This window comes from Vigna umbellata, chromosome 4, assembly GCF_029865625.1.
Source record: "Vigna umbellata cultivar VRB3 chromosome 4, Vumbellata_1.0, whole genome shotgun sequence".
NCBI classification, from domain to species: domain Eukaryota; kingdom Viridiplantae; phylum Streptophyta; class Magnoliopsida; order Fabales; family Fabaceae; genus Vigna; species Vigna umbellata.
Window position 1 is genome coordinate 9,511,374 of NC_142168.1, and position 21,824 is coordinate 9,533,197.

The 21,824-nt window shown below is 36.4% G+C and overlaps 1 protein-coding gene across 3 annotated transcripts in view; it reads left to right on the plus strand.

The window, feature by feature from the left end:
* LOC124820159 (inositol hexakisphosphate and diphosphoinositol-pentakisphosphate kinase VIP2-like) overlaps positions 1–21,824 on the plus strand; it is a 38,482-nt gene that overhangs the window by 6,380 nt on the left and 10,278 nt on the right. For 2 of the 3 annotated variants that reach the window (XM_088112244.1, XM_088112245.1), the window contains exons 6-21: positions 215–278; positions 1,307–1,460; positions 2,005–2,075; positions 2,875–2,979; positions 3,099–3,191; positions 4,517–4,591; positions 5,801–5,886; positions 6,468–6,674; positions 6,751–6,850; positions 6,953–7,023; positions 7,335–7,413; positions 15,062–15,217; positions 15,354–15,396; positions 17,175–17,257; positions 17,436–17,498; positions 17,589–17,663. In XM_088112244.1, coding sequence (XP_087968370.1) covers positions 215–278; positions 1,307–1,460; positions 2,005–2,075; positions 2,875–2,979; positions 3,099–3,191; positions 4,517–4,591; positions 5,801–5,886; positions 6,468–6,674; positions 6,751–6,850; positions 6,953–7,023; positions 7,335–7,413; positions 15,062–15,217; positions 15,354–15,396; positions 17,175–17,257; positions 17,436–17,498; positions 17,589–17,663 — 1,525 coding nt within the window. The remainder of the gene's footprint in view (positions 1–214; positions 279–1,306; positions 1,461–2,004; positions 2,076–2,874; positions 2,980–3,098; positions 3,192–4,516; positions 4,592–5,800; positions 5,887–6,467; positions 6,675–6,750; positions 6,851–6,952; positions 7,024–7,334; positions 7,414–15,061; positions 15,218–15,353; positions 15,397–17,174; positions 17,258–17,435; positions 17,499–17,588; positions 17,664–21,824) is intronic. The other variant, XM_088112247.1, reaches the window with a different exon arrangement.

Below are 21,824 nucleotides of genomic sequence, written 5' to 3' on the forward strand. Positions count from 1 at the left end.
TGGAAATCACTCAATAACATTGTTCTATATTCCCCCTTCCCCCAGGACAATGGTGATGTTCACTTAAATATGTACTTGCATAAGAATAAGTTCTTCACCTTGTGTGTTTGTTTTAATTGTGTTCTGTTTTTTAGTTATTTTGTGATAGTTTTCTTTACTTTAAGTTATTGGATGAGAATGCTTATTGATCTAAAACATGTGCATTGTGATCTAGACCCTTTCTAGTAAATGAACTGGAGCCGCAACACCTTCTTCATGATCGAAGAAAAGTATACGAGGTAAAAGAATGTTGGGTCTTTTTCTTTCTTTTGGTCAAATTCTAATTGCTTTGTTTTCATATTTCATGTCATTTCACTTTCTTTACATTAAGCTAATTTCTGATTTCCATTTAAGAAGAAAATTTCATTTTGTTGAATCCTTATTGACTCTGTAATATATTATCTGGCTGCAAGCTGATTGCTGTGGTATCTGGTTCTCATATTAAGCTAAAATGTACTAGGACATGTACTCTTCTGTTCATTTATTTTGTGTAATGATTCTTTTTAAAAGGATGCAAGGAACCAGATGTTAGAGATACAAACATAATATTGGGTTGTTTGTTAAATTTTATTTGAGCCTTTTTGACTTGCTATGTTTGGATTGCAAAAGGGATGGGATAAAATGGAATTGAATGGATAATATCATAACAGAAAAAAACTCAATTCCATTGTTTATGTTATGATAGAATAAAATTCCCATTTTATAACATTCCTCTCAAATTGGGGGTGGGGAGAAATGAGAAACTAAAGTGAAATGAATTCTACTAGTCTCCATCATATTCCACCCACATTTCAATGATCTAAACGATGGAACATAATGCCATTATATTTTATTTCCCTCCATTCCATCCTTTTCCACCAATCCAACATAGGAATCCTATCCTTGCAACATTTGAAGTCACAAGGTAAAATGGACTTGTGCAATGTGCATTTAGGAAGTTGGTCACCAATGTTGGTCAAACCTACCTTTGACATATTTTGGGGAATGACTAGCTCCTGTTGATCGCAAATCTGTGTTACTTTTAGTGAAAAGTTTTACCTAGCCAAGACATTCTAGTTGCAATTAGTTTGAAGTGTGTTTCTTTTTTTTTGTGCATGTGGGGGGAGGCCACAGACCCATATGCTTTGGACTTATAGAATTTGGACAAAAATTATTGTATTGTTCTCTGTGGTTGGTGTGCTAATGTTTGGTCTATTTCAGCCAAATACTTTTTGTTATTTCCTCTCACATGTAATGGTTTTAATAATGTTCAATTTTGGTGTTCAAGCGTCTTGAAAAGTTTGAAATTCCTGTTCCAAGATATGCCCTTGTAAATAGAGAAGTGCCATACCAACAGTTGGATTACTTCATTGAGGAAGAAGATTTTGTTGAGGTTCATGGTATGCGTTTCTGGAAGCCATTTGTGGAGAAACCTATTGATGGTGAGACTATTTCTTGTATTTAAGACTGACACTGTTTTGCAATTCCACATATCGTTCTTGTCATGGTTGAAAGCAATGTGTTGTGTGATCAATAGTCTGCCAGGTATAAAACTGATTTATGGACATTGCATTGGGTTGCTTTAGCATGAGAAGGATATATGATTATTTGGAAAGCCATTGCATTACATGCTGTGGTATAGCTCTAAATACTATACTGGTACTTATCTACCGAGAAACTTCTGCAGTTTGTGGTTATTGCAGAGTTAAGTTATCAAACGTACTTTTGTGCCATATAATTAAGTGATAGAAATTAAGCGCTCATAGATGCTCTTATGTTATTGTTATTTGATTATATGCAGAATGCTGTATTGGTTGCATAATTACTAATGTTTCTTTTTTGTTTTTTGTAAAAAGTAACGAAGATTTAAGTTCTCATGAGTACCTCTGTATTTATTTTCTTGTTTACTTGATAAATAACTAACTAGACATATATTTTCATGGATGTGGTATAACCCTTATTCTATTTTATTTTATTTTTGTGAAGGTGATAACCATAGTATAATGATATACTATCCCAGTTCCGCTGGTGGAGGAATGAAGGAGTTATTTAGGAAGGTAAGCTTTAAGTAGACATATCACTCACCCAAATGAGGCAGGTGTATTGTATTGCAGTTAACATTTTAGAGCACATAGTAAGTCTTAAAAGAGAGAACTTATTTGATCATGTTCTTTGTCTTTCTTTCACCCAAAAATAAAACCGATGAATGTCCCAAACTGACATGGATTCCACGCTCCATCCGTGAAATGTGATTTAATTTGTCTTTTCCCCATTATACCCTGAGTAGTTTAAAAAAACTGTAGTTATTATTCTTGTTAAATTTAACTTGCCTTAACCACTTAAGCAGTGGTGGATGCTATGCTAGTGCTAAAGTATTTACATGGGCAACATGAGTGGAGTTTAATTTGTATATTGTACATCCAGAGCAAATGATGATTAACACTGCATCCATCACTAATAAAATATTTGTTATTTTTCAGTGGCTTTTTTTATAAACAGGTTGTAAAATAGAAATAAACTAGAATGATGCTCGATAGTCAATAATATATATTTAAGTGGCATATGAGGTTGTTGTTGTACCATTATTATTATTATTATTATTTATTATAGATATCATTAGATCAATTCCAATTCCATTTTGAAATTAATTCATTCTATCAATGCTAGAAGACTATTATTGTATTAAAAAATGACTTACATTCCATTTCATCTGTATTCCTTCTGTGAAATCAGTTTGCCATATCCTAAAAGCAACATTGAACTTCTGGATAATTGATGTTATCATTTCTGTCTTTTGGTTTTATGATTAAATATAGTCAAGTAGTTTAGTCTGCTTTGGGTTTTATATGATCTTAGGTGGGCAACAGATCTAGTGAGTTCCATCCAGAGGTAAGAAGAGTGAGGCGTGAAGGATCCTATATTTATGAGGAGTTCATGCCAACTGGAGGGACAGATGTGAAGGTTTGGCTGCGAAATTCACGTTGCTTGTGTTTGTTTTATTGTTTCTGCATGACATATGTAATGTTTCTACATAGTTTTTCACAAAAAAAAATATTTTCAACATTTTGACATGATTGTAGGTATATACAGTTGGTCCTGAATATGCTCATGCTGAGGCAAGGAAGTCTCCCGTTGTTGACGGTGTTGTGATGAGAAATCCTGATGGGAAGGAAGTAAGAAGCCTGTCAAAAATTATAGGCCCTTCTCCCATATATCAGTTTCGGTTCTTACAGTCTACACTTGTTCCATTTATTCTTGTATTTTACATCAATTATGCATTGTTTTTCTAATATTTAGTGTCTATTTTGTTACTTAAAAAGGAATCCTTTCAGGTATTCTTATTGTAATAGAGTATTCTTTATTGTCGGTCAACAGAAAATTTCATTTTTTTTTGAGACAAAACTTTGATAACATCAGTTAGTGTCCTTTTCATAATTGCTTCTGTGAATTTGTGTGTGTGCATTGTAAAGTAAACTTCTATAACAAATAAGTATCAAGTAACTAAATTATATATTCTATAACCAATGTTATTTTCATGTCAAAAGCTGCTGTTGTCAAACGTACAAAGTAACTAAATTATAGATTCTATTCTACTACGAACTCTAGGAACTCCTCATAAAATTTGAATGAAATTTGTTATATTTTTAATTTTTTAAACTAAAAGTGGAAGAGACTTTGGGGGTTTGTTCACGGTATATTTTATTATTCCTAGAAAATATCTAATCATTTTCATATTTGAAATCAACCTTTGGAAATTTGCAAGTAGTTTATTATATTCCTAGGAATGCAATAACAATCCCATGTTTTGGCTAAAATATTCGTGTAACCTAGGCGTCTTCTTTCATTCTCGGAACTTAATGGAAAAGGGTTCATTTACTATTCACATCAATTGTGTCCCTACCCTTAGACAACCATTTTTATTACACTTCTGCTGCACCACCGTTTTTTTTACCTCCAGCACTGCCTAAATAATATTCCTCAGTCACTAATGTAGAATATGGAAAAACTACTTAAATAACTGAGTGAAATTATAATATTAAATAACACAATTTGCCTCTAAATCTAAATTAAGTTTAATAGTTGAGATAATATGATTTTTAATTTGCTTAATGCTTGTGGATATTTTAAGTAGTCACTTGTATAAATCGTGTTGTAGAGTTGGTAGATTGGAGTATTGTTTGTAGGGTGTTCTGTCACAGGTCTTTTCTGCTAATGCCTGCCCTTGCATATTATTGTTCATTGCACCACTACCTTACATCAGAGTTTTCCTAAACAGTAGCTAAGAGTCTCTTTTTGTTTGCTTAAATTGTTTGCTTTTGTTGGTTTTAGTTAATCCTTTTTTAATTGCATGAACATTCAATGCTTGTAGTTGTAGATTTTGGATGGATTTGAGAAGAAACAAATTTTTAACATTCAAAAGCAGGATGGGTTAGCTGGTTGGTGTGCAACAATAATTGGATTTTTCTTATTGAAAAATATCTACAATTTCATTTGGCAGGTTAGGTATCCTGTCCTACTGACTCCTGCTGAGAAGGAAATGGCAAGAGAAGTTTGCATTGCTTTCAGGCAAGCGGTATGTTTAAGAATGTGGCAACCACAAAACTGCAAGTCATTTGAAGATGATTCGTTTTTTTTTTTGCTATGGCTTATTTTGAGTGACTGTTATCTGAAAATCTTTTAAAACCGGCTATCTGGCTCTTAGTTTGCATAGATGGATTAATTTGCATTAAACTGAACTGATTAGTAATTCTAGAGTTGTTGCATCTATCCAAATTTTGAAGTTTGGGTTTTCATAGTTAGAATTGCTATTGAATCCTGCCAATAGTTGCATTTCCGTTTCTTTTGTCCCCTGTACACATGTGCTTGAGATGCATTATGGCTTAGTCTTTCTTTTTGTAGTTTATTTTCCTTATTATAGAATTTTGACTGGTAACTTAAGAAGTATGTAAATCCGTTTTTGGACAACTAACCACCTTAACAAGTTCTATCATTAAATATCTTGTAAATGATTTTGTTTTATCTTTATTTAATTTGAAATACCTTTACCCCTAAAAGAAAATAATTGTTTATTTTTGTACTTCATTTAACTTTATGTCTTGGGATTATGTGGCTAATACTATTTTGATAAGGGGTTGTGTAATAGCAGGGGTACCAAGGTGCTGAGGCAAGGTGGCTTTTGTTGGCTGAGGAACTGTCTCCTTAGTGTGTTTCTTACCTTTAGTACCTTTAGAGTATCTTTCTGGTTATAAGGGAAAACAGATGTTTAGTTCCTAATTATAGTTGTAAAAACCGAAAAGCCTTGGGCTGTAACTTGCTTTCTTTGATGTTAAAAGGGTTATAATAATAAGAATGTTCAAATAGTTATTATTTGTCTATCCTATGGACACTTAGCAGCTAGCAGCTTAGGGGTTTTGTAATTAGTATTTTGTATTTACTGCAAATGTTATGCCTGAGTAGTAATTTATACGGTAAATTTATTCTACTAGAAACTAGCTTTTTCTATTTTGTTTTCTAGTATTAAGGCATCCTAGTATTAAGGCATATGTAGAGCGAGGAAAATGGTATTTTGGAACTATTGGCTCAAGGCATTTGAATTCCCTGTCTTGATTGCCTTGATAAGGGGCTGCTAGTTGAAGTTTACACATTTGATGCGTTCAGCTTCATATGCATGACACTTATTGATGATGAGGTTTTAAAAATGGTTTGTCTTGCTGGGGAAAATAAATAATTTAGAGTCTGCTCCTCTTATTCTCCTACTATAGTTCACTCTTGTTGCTTGCAGGTTTGTGGGTTTGATCTCTTGAGATGTGAGGGACGTTCCTATGTTTGTGACGTGAACGGATGGAGCTTTGTTAAAAACTCACACAAGTAATATTTTGTGATTTTATTATTTTGGCTTTGGTAGATGGTTCTTAGTACATCGTATTTGTTCACTCTTCAAGTGACTGCAATCAGAAAATTTTATCTACCACTCTGTTTTTTATGAAATTTATGAGTTGTCTATTTTGTCTTCTATTTGTAACACAAGCTTACATGACAAAAACTAATCCCTGCTGTTTGCAAATTGAAAGATATTCTGATAAATGGTAACTTGTGACTTTCTTTGATGATTACAAATTTGCGTTCTGCATAGTATGCTGAATTTTTTAATTATATCACCTGATCCCATCCCATAACATGTTTTTCCAATTAGTACCTCTTCACCTGTACCCAAAATGCACTTTTACTAATCTTGTTTGTGTTAATGAATTAATAGTGATTAGAAATTTGAAGGAATCTTTTTTACTACAGAATATATAAACAAGAAAATTTACTCATCTATGACAAATTTTACTAATTGTTTAAGAAATATTTCTTCATATTTTAAATTTCATGTCGCATTTCTTGTTTCCCTTGACATTTATTTTATTGTTGAAATTTTCACCATATCTCATTTGCAACTTCTGAAGGTATTATGATGATACTGCTTGTGTGCTGCGGAAGATGTTCCTAGATGCAAAAGCACCTCATCTTTCTTCGGCAATTCCACCAACTTTACCATGGAAAGTAAATGAACCAGTCCAACCTTCTGAGGGACTCACTCGTCAGGGTAGTGGTATTATTGGCACTTTTGGCCAATCTGAAGAACTAAGATGTGTGATTGCTGTTATTCGTCAGTATGTTTTTTCCCCTTTCTGTAACTTAAATTGGTTAATCATCTTGTTCTTTGCTACTTACAACTTTATTTTGCAGTGGTGATAGAACTCCCAAACAGAAGGTGAAGCTAAAAGTTACTGAGGAAAAACTGCTGAACCTAATGTTGAAATACAATGGAGGTCGACCTAGAGCTGAGGTGATATGAATTTCTGGTGCCAATGCAATATTTACTAACTTTTAATTCAGTCACTGGATTTTGTTTTGCTCATTTTCTTGATTGATGGTCCTTTGTTTGCAGACAAAACTTAAAAGTGCTGTTCAACTTCAAGATCTGTTAGATGCCACACGCATGCTAGTTCCTCGTACCAGGTAATTACACTATGCACACACTTCAATATTTGTAGCAGATTTGCATCACATGCTACTCAATTTTAATAATTTGATATGTAAGTTTAATCAAATTTTGGAAGTGTGGTTGGTGTGGAAAAGTGTGTTTTATTCTCCGAATTTCTTTTGATTGAACTAGAATAAATTTGTAATTTTCTTTGTTCCAATGTTTACTATTTGCACATTTTACCATTGTTGTTGGCTGGTAATTTCATGGGTTTCCAAATCAGTGTATATTTGCTATTTGTGTTAAGCAAGGTTTTAAATTAATTATAGCTTTATATACTATGTAGACCAGATCGAGAAAGTGATAGTGAGGCTGAAGTCGAGCATGCTGAAAAGCTCCGTCAAGTTAAAGCTGTCCTGGAGGAGGTATTTAATTTTCTTAACTTTGATATGATGATGAGTTTGTAGAGTATTAACAACATGATGGTTATTGAAATTTGAAATTTACATTTCTATGGACTCTGGAGTTGTTGGCTTGTATCTCTTTGGTTGGGTTTGATTTATGAAGTTATTGACTGAACTTTCAAGTTTCAATGCTATATTAACCTTCAGATATAACTTTACTACTTGATATATAACTTTACTACTTGAAACAATCTTCTTCACCTTAAGACATTCGGGTGTGCCAATTTTCTTAGGAAAAAGACTAGGAAACAATATCTTTAACTCTTAGGAATAAACAATTAAACATTGTTTTGTTTTATTGTAGTATTTAGGTATATTACATATGTAACCATTCATGAGTTTTTACCTAACAACTTAAGCTTTTGGCAGAGTTGGTTCTTGACATGGTGGTATGGTATCCGATCTTCTTTCATGGGATTAGTTAGAAGTCTCACTATTGTTGCTCCCATTCTTGTAAATATTATTGATGCTTTGGCTCCGAAGGACTATAGCATGGGAGAGTGTGAAGAGACATTATTGTTAAGATATCTGGTATCAGTTAAGGAATATGGTTGGCATACTCGTACGTCTTGGCCAACCATTCCTTCCCTCTTGAGGTAGCTTTTGAGATTGAGTTCGGGTTAGTCTATTTGTAATAATATAGAATTCAGTGCCTATTCAATGCTTCAAACTTCATGTTTTGGATGTCTAGATCTAAGTGTGTTGTATAACTTAAGACATTCTACGCAGGCTGGGAATATGGCTCAAGTACTCCTAGTAAGACCTGATAATCCTGTGTTAGGCTTCTTTAGTCAAGAAGCCGATCAACACTCCTCCTCTCAAGCACACACGAAAAGACACAAAACAATGTGTATTGATGTATGAATGAAACAATGTACAAAGAATCACACCAAGGAAGCCTCTCTCCCTCCATTGGAACAAATATCCAGTCTATACCTAAATGAATACAAAAATGAATAGTCCCCTTGTACATAACACACACTATTTATAAAGTCTCCCTTCCCCTTCCCACTAACTAACCAACTGTCAAATAACTCTTCCCTCTTAACAACCCTTTCACTTCCTCTTCCTTCTATCCTAAACCCATTATATCCTATTACCTTATATCTTATTATTACACCTTGCTGTAGAACAACCTTGTCCTCAAGGTTGGAATTGTGAAACTTGGTCTCATGGCTCCTCTTCATCATCGTGTTATCATATGAAGGGAACCCATTGGTTACTGCCTCTAATTCAGGTTCGGAGACTTGGGTGGTGGCAAATCCTCCTCCAATGACTTCCACTCTTCCCGGATTCTTTTAGCCCAATTTTGTGAAATCCTCTAAATCTCATCTCTGACTTCATCGGCTCTTGTAGCAACAACACTTTCGGCAGCTTCTCCATCTACTTGCAAACTCATGTAAAGTTTTCACACTCCCCATTTGTGTTATTGATGCCCAATTCTCACATAGCATGCTTCTCATGTTCCCTTCAACCATCTTTAGTAGAGTTGTTGCTAGATTTTTCCAAGAAAGGTTCTTGGATTTTTGGTGCCAGGTCTTGAACCTCTGGACTACATTTTCTTTGATGTTTGGGTGTACTTTTGTTGATTCTTTGGTGTTTTGAACTTCAGAGGCATTTGCTGCCCCTGTTGTTTGACCTTGGGTGTCAGTCCCTTCATAAGTGGTCAACTCTTCTCTTTTCACCCATGGAAAAACTAGTTTTTCTTCACCTTTCCTAGCTCCATTATTGTCTATGGCATCCTCTTCTCCTTTTTTCTCCCAATTGATTGAATTTTCTCCTCCACCTGAGTGTTTCTTTACTTTCTTGATATCTTGTAGAAGTTCCTCTGTTCTTTCCTCTCTTGCTTTGTAAACATACTCAACTGGGTTGCTCTTTGACATCACTGTTTTAACCCCATGCCTCAACAATTCTTCCCCGTTCTTTATTGTTTTGACATTCCCACCACAACCTACCACTCTATCTCCACTAAAAGCAACAATTTCTTGCAACTTTACTAGGAGAAGCAAGAGTTACAACCTTTCCATCATGGTCTTTGCCTGATGTATTTTCCCTATCAACATTTGTCATGTTATCCACCCTTATAGCAACAACTTTTGCAACTTTCTTAGCCGCTGCCACACCAATGTCTCCATCACAGTTTTCTTCATTACCTTCTTCTTCACATATTTTCTTCTCTCCTCTCTTGCCCTTTAATTCTTGCAAAGCAATCAATACTCAAAATAGCATTTTTTGACCCTCTACTCCCTAATGTGATGGTAACAACATCCCCCTCACTGTATTGGACAACGTCGTCCTCTGCACTGTTATCCGTTTCTCCTCCATCTGAAAGTTTCTTGGCTTTCTTGATGTCTAGCATACTATCTTGCACAACATCCCTACTTGTTTCTCCCTCTTTCTTTCCTTTCTTCTTTTTGAGCCCTTTTTGTGATTCTTGGATTTTTGCATCATTTCTTTTATTTCTTGGATATTTCTTCTCCATTCTGCTAGCACTCTTTTCTGTTTGCTAGCCCACCTCTCCACAGTATCACACCTTCCTTGCAGCGCATTCATTCTTGCTTCGATCTCGTTCCTCTCCCAAGGATTCAGTAGGTCAGACTAAATTGTTAGGCTTCTTTAGTCAAGAAGCCAATCAACACTACTCCTCTCAAGCACACACGAAAAGACACATAACAGTGTGTATATTATTGATGTATGAATGGAACAATGTACAAAGAATCACACCAAGGAAGCCTCTCTCCCTCCACTGGAACAAATATCCAATGTATACCTAAATGAATACAAAAATTAATAATCCCCCTGTACAAAACACACACTATTTATAAAGTCTCCGTTCCCCTTCCCACTAACTAACCAATTGTCAAACAACTCTTCCCTCCTAACTGCCCTCTCATTTCCTCTTTCTTCTATCCTAAACCCATTATATCCTATTATCTTATATCCTATCATCTTGCTTGGAGGTGGTTCTCAAATTTCTGACAAGCTCAAGTCATTTATAATGGTAGTAAAGCTATTCATGTGCTTACACACCCGTACGTAAATTTTTGGGAGAGTTAGTTCATCAGTTCATGACTGACATTCATATGTGTTAGATGTTAAGATGTGTGTTTTTGTTATTTGGACTTAGTCTATTCTGTGTTAAGGGCAATCCTCATACCATTTGAGAAATTCGTTAAAGATTGCAGGTTTGTCTACGGTATTAGATGAAGTAGGATGGTCTGCAGACGGTGATAGGGGAGGTGGATCAGAATTTGCCATTGCTACAGGTCGAGGAGGATGTCCATGGAGAGCATAACATCTATCAATCTTGTGGCCTAACTTGCCACAATGGTCACATTTTGGACGTCCTTTACTTGGCTTGCGAAACCGACTTCGATCATCACGTTGAGCAGCCATAACAGAGGAATCATCAGTATGAGGGGATGTCTCAGTGACGGGTTTGCTCGATATACGCAAAAGAGCAGAACAAGTAGAAGTAAAGTTGGGTATGACAGGAGAACCCAAAATCTGATCACGGACATGAGAAACATCATCAGAGAGTCCGTATAATGCCAACAACATGAAGAACTTTGATCGTTGTTCCAATTCTTCAGCAGGAGTGGAAGCAGGAGGTAATATATCATTAAAGTCATGAAGAAGGGCATGAATTTTACCCAAATATTCTGCCATGGGACCAGGATTGCGCGGACCAATAACAGTTAATAGGTCCTGACAAACACCATAAAGACGTTGAGTGTCATTTGTGTATAACAACTTCGCTTGTGCCCATACTTCTGAACATGTTTTATAGGATCGAGACATTTGTTTCAGTGAGGAGTGAATGGTGGACTTTATAACAATGCATAACTGAGCATCAATTTTCATCCAGCGGGAAGTGTCATCTATGGGAGCAGTGAAGCGGATCATTCAGTGTTCTATCGCCACTCAAGTACTGGATGTATCTACTTAATAGTATATGTCGATGATATTGTTCTCACAGGAAGCGACTATCTTGGCATCTCTCAGATGAAACAACACCTTTGTCATCATTTTCAAACCAAAGATCTTGGCAAACTCCGGTACTTTTTGGGTATTGAAGTAGCACAATCCAATGATGGTATTGTCATATCTCAGAGGAAGTATGCGTTAGACATCTTGGAGGAAACAGGATTAATGAACTGTAAATCTGTTGAGACACCTATGGACCCTAACATCAAACTCCTACCAAATCAGGGGGAGCCTTTCTCAGATCCTGAGCGGTACAGAAAATTAGTTGCTAAATCAAACTATCTTACTGTTACGCGTCCTGACATTTCCTTCGCAGTTAGTGTGGTGAGTCAATTTCTAAACTCCCCATGTGAAGACCATTAGGATGCAGTTGTTTGCATACTGAAGTATATTAAAGGATCACCTGGAAAAGGTTTGCTATATGGCCCTAACAACGATACAAAAATCGTTTGCTATTCAGATGCTGATTGGGCTGGTTCCCCTTCTGATAGGAGGTCTACTTCTGGATATTGTGTCTCTATTGGTGGCAACCTGATATCTTGGAAAAGTAAGAAGCAAAGTGTTGTGGCAAGGTCCAGTGCAGAAGCAGAATATAGAGCTATGGCATCAGCTACTTGCGAGCTTGTGTGGCTTAAACAATTGCTTAGTGAATTGAAATTTGGAGATGTCACTCACATGACACTTATATGTGATAATCAAGCTGCTCTCCATATTAGCTCTAACCCTGTCTTCCATGAGAGAACCAAGCACATTGAAGTTGATTGTCACTTCATTCGAGAAAAAATCATATCAGGAGATATCAAGACTGAGTTCGTTAACTCAAGCAACCAGTTGGCAGACATATTTACTAAGTCCTTACGAGGACCTAGAATTGATTATCTTTACAACAAGCTTGAAACATATGATTTATATGCTCCAGCTTGAGGGGGAGTGTTAGATGTTAAGATGTGTGTTTCTGTTATTTGGGCTTAGTCTATTCTGTATTAAGGGCATTGACCCATATCTTACAATATAAATAAACTACCCTATGTGTATGCTAAACACCCAAGGGATATTTTCTCCCAATCTTCTCTATTTCTCATAATATGCTCTTATTTATTAAGGATCTTCAGCTGACATGTTGATTGCATTTAGCTTAGAAAGCTTGTATTTAACTCATTTTTCCTTAAACCACCACCCTTTCTTTGGCTCTTTTACATTTCCTTTGTCATTTCATATTCTCACTTTTTCTTCTGTATTTTTTATTAACTTCTATTCTTTGTAGATAAGAATCTTAATAGGGGTCACATGATAAATTTGACCTAGGACTATTTATTGGCACCCATTCAATTCAATTGATTCCCTCTAACTGCTTGATTAGTAGAACTTATGTCTCTATTACTTGTCCTACAAATTTCCTTCAACTGATTCTCAGGGTATTTGCTCTAGAATATACAGATTTTAAGTGAATTTTTGTCTTCTTTTCTAAATCTTTGTCATCACAATTTTTTGGTTTGAAACTTCTTTTTCTTTTGCTTTCTTTTTCTCTGCTGCTCTTCAATTTTAGGTTCTCTTTCTAGTTTTTAAGTCATGAAGTCAAAGGTCTGGAATTCTTTTGAATTTGTTGAACTGAGGGCATTTGTTTTTAAGTTTTGCAATATTTTGTAAGGAGGACTTGGTTAGATACTGTATCTTTATTTTATTTTATTTTTAATTTTATGAAACTATTATAAGGCATTTAACTTTTATGGAAAAATCATAAAATCAGTGACTTGGAATATCTTTTTCTCCTTTTTTTCATATATCACAAATCTGTGGAGTAGGAAATTCGTGTGTGGATAAACTTGCCTACTATTGTGTTAGTCACCAATGTAATAGGTGGTGGGATTCCATTTTGGATTTCATTTGCTATGACTTTTATAGGGATAGGTTTTTTTGACTACCTTTTTATAGGTTTGGTAATTCAGTGGGTTTTGGTTAGTCTCCCCACTATCTTGTAATCCTTTTCTCTGTTTCTTTCCTATCATTTTTGTATTTTGCAAATGTTTGATATAGCATAGGGTACCAACCTAATTGGGGGTCCTACGCTATATGTAATGATGCTTTTGCATACCTACCTTTTATAAAAGGAAAGAATGCATGACAAGAAAAGGATAACGTGAATTGTTGCTATAATTAGATTTTAACCCCTAATGCAGAGTTTGTGGAAAATTTTCTTCTATTTTTTTGGGTAACAAAAGAAAAACTCTCAAAGCCTTATTCTTATGCGCCCTAGGTAGTATGATGCATATGCTTACCTAGCTTTTATTTAGAAAAATAAGGGAAAAGTTTATCAAAGTCATGACCTCTTTGTCAAACAGACTCTTACAGCATGTCATGAATAAACTTTCCAAAAAGCTAAAACTATTCAGTGTAAGGACTAGTGTGGTTTAACAAAATCTCTTAAAAGCCTATATGAAAAAGAAAGGAGCATTTTCTTGCATAGCTGAAGTCTGTATTCCACTGTAAAGAATTCATTAAAGAGAGATTTTGTAATCTACAAAATTGAATTGTATTATTGCGGTTTGTGGTCATGAATATATGCAATGCAATCTGATTGCCTAAGCTGCTAGTTATTTAGTTAAGATCATGTTATACAATGACAGACTCTTGCTGTCCTAAAAGAATGACAGATGGCTACTAACTATTGCATGGTGCTGACTCAATGCTCAGTCAGCTTATCATACAACAGTAACATAACACTGATACAGAAAATAGCCTATCACTACTTATACTATCACATTGATTGTGTGCTACTAACTCATGAATTAGTATGTGGTATAAAATCCAATTTTCCTTGCTGTGCTAAGTCCATGATTATATATACAAGAAAAGAAAGGAAAACTGAAGACACAGCTTCCTGCTAGATCTGGATATATGCAAATATTTGATTGGTGACATTGCTGTCTTGATGATTTGATCATGTGTTAGGAACCCATAATTGAAAAGAGAAAGAAGAGTAATATTCTTTATTGTATAGACTAAAAAGAACACAAAAATAGAAGAACACTCTCTCCTCCAAGGGTTTCTCCTTCACAAAGAGCTAAAGCTCAATCTACAAAATTATCCAAGAGTCCTTCACATACCAGGACTCCCCAACTATATAAAGGAAACCTCACTCTAACAACCTAACTAACAATTACTTCTTAATCTGTTTTCTCCTATTATATCCTATCATCATGTGAGAAGAAGACCGACCAAAAAGCCAATAGGAATGGTTGATCAGATGAGCGATAAATGATAAACTGATAGAGATTAAGAAAGACCAAGGAAAAAGAGAAACCATTATAAAGGAATGGTAATTTTCTTATAGAACATAATGACAGTTTTTTATCATAGCTATCCTCTCTTGTGGGAAAGGCTTTTGGTGTTTTTTCTGTGTTTTTATCGAGATAAAAGAGCACATGTACTGTGTTACACTTAGAGAAACTTGTCTATTAGTTGTGGCGTGCTACCCATGTTTCTTGCAAAAGAGGAAGACAATAGCCTTACACACATGACTCTTGAAGCTTAAATAACAACATCTTTGATGTTTTATTTTCATAATTTTAATAAACAAGTCTTGAGATGCAGTGTACTTTTGTTTTGTTTTATTCAATGTCAGGGTGGGCATTTCTCTGGCATATATAGAAAGGTTCAACTAAAGCCACTAAAGTGGATCAAAGTGGCAAAAAGCAGTGGTGAAGAAGAGGAACGACCTGTTGAAGCTCTGATGGTTCTTAAATATGGGGGTGTTCTTACACATGCTGGCAGAAAGCAGGTTCAGATTTATAAACACATCAGAGAATGTTTCTGCTCAGTTTGAGTTTGATTGTATTTCTGTTGTCGAGACTTAGGTGAGATTTGTATTTGTGATCTTCTTTCCAGTTGTGCTAATTTTGTTTTTTTCTTTGTAGGCTGAAGAACTAGGAAGATATTTCCGGAATAATATGTATCCAGGTACCTCAACTAATTTTTTTGTCAGCATTGCATTCTGAAGTTTTAACTAAAAGGCACTGAGACATGCTAGGGCTGATTTTTTTTTTCTGGAATTAACTGCAGAAGTAGTATGACTGATTTTCTATTTTGATATATGTGTATACTATTTGAAAGTGTTCTTTCAAGTAGGAATGATGGTTGCCTAATTGTGTGCTGAAAGAGATATAAAAATACCTATGGGTCGGTGCACACTTGCTTTTTATAGATTTGATACTGATGGGTTGTATGTTTTTGGCTTCATCACAATATGTAGTACCCACGTATTAAAAGCATTCTTTGATCTTATAGTCACATACTTGATCCTGGGGGCTTCAATTGGTGGACTTGTTCACCAAGGAGCTTCCGGAAACAGTATCTCAGGAACTTGTTGTAATTTGCGAATGACGATATGTATTCACAAACTTGAGGGGTAGTATGAAGCACCAATCCTTTAATTTGCTTCACGTATCAATATCTGATACATGCTTAATACCAATACTCTTCGACACTCCATGAATATGTATTGTGAAGTATCTTAACCTTTTGAGGCATCAATATGTTGGCTGAAGTGTCCACACTTTTAATGCAGACATGTGCAATATAGAAACATATAATTGTGTCTCTTCATAAACCAGAGAGGGCAATTGTTATCTTTATGAATTATTTTAAAAAATTAATGAGATTGATAATGTTATTCCTATAAGTAGTTTATGATGACATTGATTAATACTTCTTTTATTTCAACAATGTCTCTGAAATGGGTTTTTACTTTGGATTTGCACAATTGTAGTTATGTATTTGATATGTTATATGAATTTTTAAATATTTTTAAATATGTATCTTATATGTATAGTACCTTGTTATTTTTAGAGTGTATTGCCGTATCATATTTTTGTATCATATTGTAGACATTTTAGGATATGAAAAAAATTAGTCTCAAAATTTGTTTATATTTTTATTGTTTCCCTATATTGCTTTTTAGGCTTAGCTGTTTTCCCTATAAATGATTGACTAGAGTTTGTATTTAAATTGTATGGAATATATCAAAGTTTCTTTTCTTTTGACTGATATACTGCTATCAATTGTTTTATTTGAATTTCTCTTCAACTGTTGTAAATAGTAAATTATTAGGATAAAGATATTCTCAATATTTTCATAGTAATCAAGAAAAAAAATATCTTTTGAATCTTCCTGTTCATTTTTGCATATTTGTATTTTCTTGTTTTAAAGGTTTTGATTATTACATAAGGATAATGAGAATGTAATTAGTGTGATTGTTATCAATAAAACAATTCTTTGTCTTCTTACACAGTTCACATTTAACGAAAAAGTTCAATTTGATGTTTAGATGTGCTGGGATATACATAAGAAAAATGTAACAGAATATATTGTGAAACGGACTTACATCTTAAGAAATACAGAATGTATTTAAATGTTTTAGAAAGGTTTTTAAGATGATTTTAGTCCATCTTACTGAGTTCAAAATCTGTTTGAATTGTTTCTTTGCATTATGAAACAGATTTTCCTAGTCATTTAAAATGATTTCTGTTTTTGACCAATTTGGGGAAAAATAGGAAGAATCATACATGTACAGTTTGTGAATGTGTGTATACATCATACTGTCATGCTTAAAACATGAGAGTGTTACTTATGTTTTTAGTCAGAACGATATATTTCAAATATGATCTTTCACTCTTCTTGTAATATAGACATGACAAGGGATTGTACACACAAGCAAATTAAATTCTTAAATGTTGCAGGAGAAGGTACAGGGCTGCTTCGCCTCCATAGCACATACCGTCATGATCTTAAGATATACAGCTCTGATGAGGGTCGTGTACAGGTATGGGCTGCCTCACTTACTTCTTGCAACTAAAAGGAGGCCTTAACTTCCTGATTGGTTCTGGAAGCTAGTACTCCCCTTCTTATATAACTATTTTCGTTTGATTATGTTACTAACTGTCATTATCTGTCAAAAATGTATTGTTTATGAACCATTTTATATTGGTCCGTGTTAACAGATGTCTGCAGCTGCTTTTGCCAAAGGTCTTCTTGACCTTGAAGGGCAGCTAACACCAATCCTGGTTTGTTTGTTTTCTAAATTTCTGTAAAGTTATTTTATGATCTATTTTTTGTGTTGGATATATATTTGACTTAAATAATTGTAATGTTAGGTTTCACTTGTTAGTAAGGACTCCTCCATGTTGGATGGGCTTGACAATGCCAGTATTGAAATGGAAGAAGCCAAGGTTTGAAGTGTTTACATCGATTTGTGTTCTTGTTGTATGTTATAGGCATTACAGTAGTTGTTAGATATATTATATCTTTTAGTTAGTTAGTTATTATTTCTCATTTGTATTTTGGGCTTAGCCCATATTTCTTTTATTATAAATAGATAACCCTATGTGTGTATTTAACACAAGGGGGATATTCTCTCCCAATCTTCTCTATTTCTCATATGGTATCTAGAGCACAGGAATAGTTCCAGTCAACTCCACGGTCTCCGGCACCCATCACTGCCGCTGTCGCTGCCATCGCCGCTGCCGCTGCCGCTGCCGCCGTCGGAATCGTCTCGGCCGGGCGACCACCCCATCGGAATCGTCTCGGCCGGGCGACCACCGTCGTACGAAGATCGCGGCGAACGGACCTCCCACGCGCCTCCACGCGCCGCCGCAAGAGTCGTCGCTGCCGCCGCGCGTGCCGGCGCGTCGCCGGAGCTTTCCGCCGCCGATCAGCACCGCCGTGATCGCCTCCTCGCCCTCTTTCTGGATCTGTGGTCGTTGCGTCAATCGGAGCACTTTGGATTTTTAGGGTTTCTCCTTCTCTATGGCGTCTTCAAACACCTCTGTTGGTGGCTCATCTTCTGATCCTTCAATATATACCAATTATGTGAATGTACACTTGTCCATTGACAAGTTAGATGGCACAAATTATGCAACATGGGCGTCCGACATCAAACTTTGGTTGAAGAGTCAAGGGTACTTAGATCATCTTACTCAAAATGTGACTACTGCTCCCATAGATGACACTTCCCGCTGGATGAAAATTGATGCTCAGTTATGCATTGTTATAAAGTCCACCATTCACTCCTCACTGAAACAAATGTTTCGATCCTATGAAACATGTTCAGAAGTATGGGCACAAGCGAAGTTGTTATACACAAATGACACTCAGCGTCTTTATGGTGTTTGTCAGGACCTATTAACTGTTATTGGTCCGCGCAATCCTGGTCCTATGGCAGAATATTTGGGTAAAATTCATGCCCTTCTTCATGACTTTAATGATATATTACCCCCTGCTTCCACTCCTGCTGAAGAATTGGAACAACGATCAAAGTTCTTCATGTTGCTGGCATTATACGGACTCTCTGATGATGTTTCTCATGTCCGTGATCAGATTTTGGGTTCTCCTGTTATACCCAACTTTACTTCTACTTGTTCTGCTCTTTTGCGTATACCGAGCAAACCCGTCATTGAGACATCCCCTCATACTGATGATTCCTCTGTTATGGCTACTCAACGTGATGATCGAAGTCGGTCTCGCAAGCCAAGTAAAGGACGTCTAAAATGTGACCATTGTGGCAAGTTAGGCCACAAAATTGATAGATGTTATGCTCTCCATGGACGTCCTCCTCGACCTGTAGCAATGGCAAATTCTGATCCACCTCCCCGATCACCGTCTGCAGACCATCCTACTTCATCTAATATCGTAGACAAACCTGCAATCTTCAACGAATTTCTCAAATGGTATGAGGATCATCAGCACTCTGGTTCCACTACATCTGCATCTGTTGCACGTACAGGTACACCTTTTGTTGGTCTAACTCACTCCCTCGGACCTTGGGTCCTTGACTCAGGCGCCACCGATCATATCACTGGTAACAAGTCCTTGTTTTCTTCCTTGTCATGTCCGAATAATTTACCCTCAGTAACAATGGCTGATGGGTCTAGAGTCTCATCTCATGGTATTGGTACTGTTAATATTTTTCCATCCATATCCATTGATCATGTACTTTATGTCCCTGGGTCTCCCTTCAACTTATTGTCCATTAGTCGTTTAACTCGTACTCTTAATTGTGTTATTTCATTTACTAAAGATTCTGTTTGGTTGCAGGACCGGAGTTCGAAACACATGATTGGCACAGGATGTGAGTCTCATGGCCTTTATCATCTCCGCCCTTCTCCACATGTTGGCGTTGTCATGGAGTCACCATCCCTTCTTCATGCTCAGTTCGGTCATCCCAGTCTTGCCAAACTACAACAACTTGTCCCGAGGTTGTCCACATTATCAAGTTTGTCGTGTGAGTCTTGTCAGTTAGGGAAGCATACTCGTAGTTCCTTTCCTCGTAGTGTCTCACAACGGGTGTCGTCTCCTTTTTCATTGGTTCATTCTGACATTTGGGGACCTAGTCGTGTTAAGTCCATTTTAGGTTTTCAGTATTTTGTTACCTTTATTGATGACTATTCCAGATGTACTTGGTTGTTTTTAATGAAGAATCGTTCTGAGTTGTTTTCTATTTTTCAATCCTTTTTCAATGAAATAAAAACACAGTTTGGGGTTTCTATTCGAAATTTACGTAGTGATAATGGCCGTGAATACCTTTCTCAACCGTTTAAACAGTTTATGGCTTCTCATGGCATTCTTCACCAAACCTCATGTGCTTATACCCCTCAACAAAATGGGGTGGCTGAGCGCAAGAATAGACACCTTATTGAAACAACTCGTACACTTCTTATTCATGGTCAAGTACCCTCACGTTTTTGGGGTGATGCAGTTCTCACAGCATGTTATCTTATCAACGCATGCCATCTTCCGTCCTAGATAACAAAATCCCTCATTCTATCTTATTTCCTCAAGATCCTCTGCATCCATTACCTCTTCGAGTTTTTGGGTTTACATGTTTTGTTCATGATTTTAGTCCTGGTCTTGATAAGTTATCTCCTAGGTCTCACAAATGTGTCTTCTTAGGATTTCCACGGTCACAAAAGGGCTATAAGTGTTTTTCCCCTTCCCTCAATCGTCATTTTATCTCTGCTGATGTCACTTTTGATGAGTCTTCTTTTTACTTTTCACATCTATCTTCTAGTTCTGTACCTCTCCCTGCTACTGTTGATATCCCTCTTATATGTGATCCTCTTGGTGATGCTCCACCCATTTTGTCTTCTCCTTCTTTAGACTCTCATTCACCACAGGATCATCCTTCACCTCCACCCCTTCAGGTTTATAGTCGCCGTAATCGTCTCCCTCATGACTCACTTCCGGTGCCGCCTCATGTGTCTCCTCCGGCTCCAGCAACTGAGTCTGACTTGCCTATTGCCCTCCGTAAAGGTATACGCTCTACCCGTAACCCTTCCCCCCATTATACTGTTCTTAATTACCACAGATTATCTCCATCTTTTTATACTTGTCTCTCATCCATTTCTTCTGTGTCAATTCCGAAATCTGTGAGTGATGCCTTAACTCATCCTGGTTGGCGTCAAGCTATGCTGGATGAATTAAGTGCTTTACAGGAAAATGGAACTTGGGAGCTGGTCCAATTACCATCTGGAAAGTCTGTTGTTGGTTGCAAGTGGGTGTATGCTATCAAGGTTGGTCCTGATGGCACGATTGATCGTCTGAAAGCTCGACTGGTTGCCAAAGGCTACACACAGATTTTTGGTTTGGATTATGGTGACACTTTTTCTCCAGTGGCAAAAATGACCTCTGTTCGCCTCTTCATTGCCATGGCCGCTCTTCGACAATGGCCTCTTTACCAACTTGATGTCAAAAATGCTTTCCTCAATGGTGATTTGCATGAAGAAATTTATATGGAGCAACCGCCTGCCTTTGTTGCTCAAGGGGAGTCATCTGGATTGGTATGTCGTCTTCGCAAATCCTTATATGGCCTAAAACAGTCTCCTCGGGCCTGGTTTGGTAAATTCAGTGGTGTTGTTCAACAATTTGGTATGTCTCGCAGTGAAGCGGATCATTCAGTGTTCTATCGCCACTCGAGTGCTGGATGTATCTACTTAATAGTGTATGTCGATGATATTGTTCTCACAGGAAGCGACTATCTTGGCATCTCTCAGATGAAACAACACCTTTGTCATCATTTTCAAACCAAAGATCTTGGCAAACTCAGGTATTTTTTGGGTATTGAAGTAGCACAATCCAATGATGGTATTGTCATATCTCAGAGGAAGTATGCGTTAGACATCTTGGAGGAAACAGGGTTAATGAATTGTAAATCTGTTGAGACACCTATGGACCCTAACATCAAACTCCTACCAAATCAGGGGGAGCCTTTCTCAGATCCTGAACGGTACAGAAGACTAGTTGGTAAATTAAACTATCTTACTGTTACGCGTCCTGACATTTCCTTCGCAGTTAGTGTGGTGAGTCAATTTCTAAACTCCCCATGTGAAGACCAT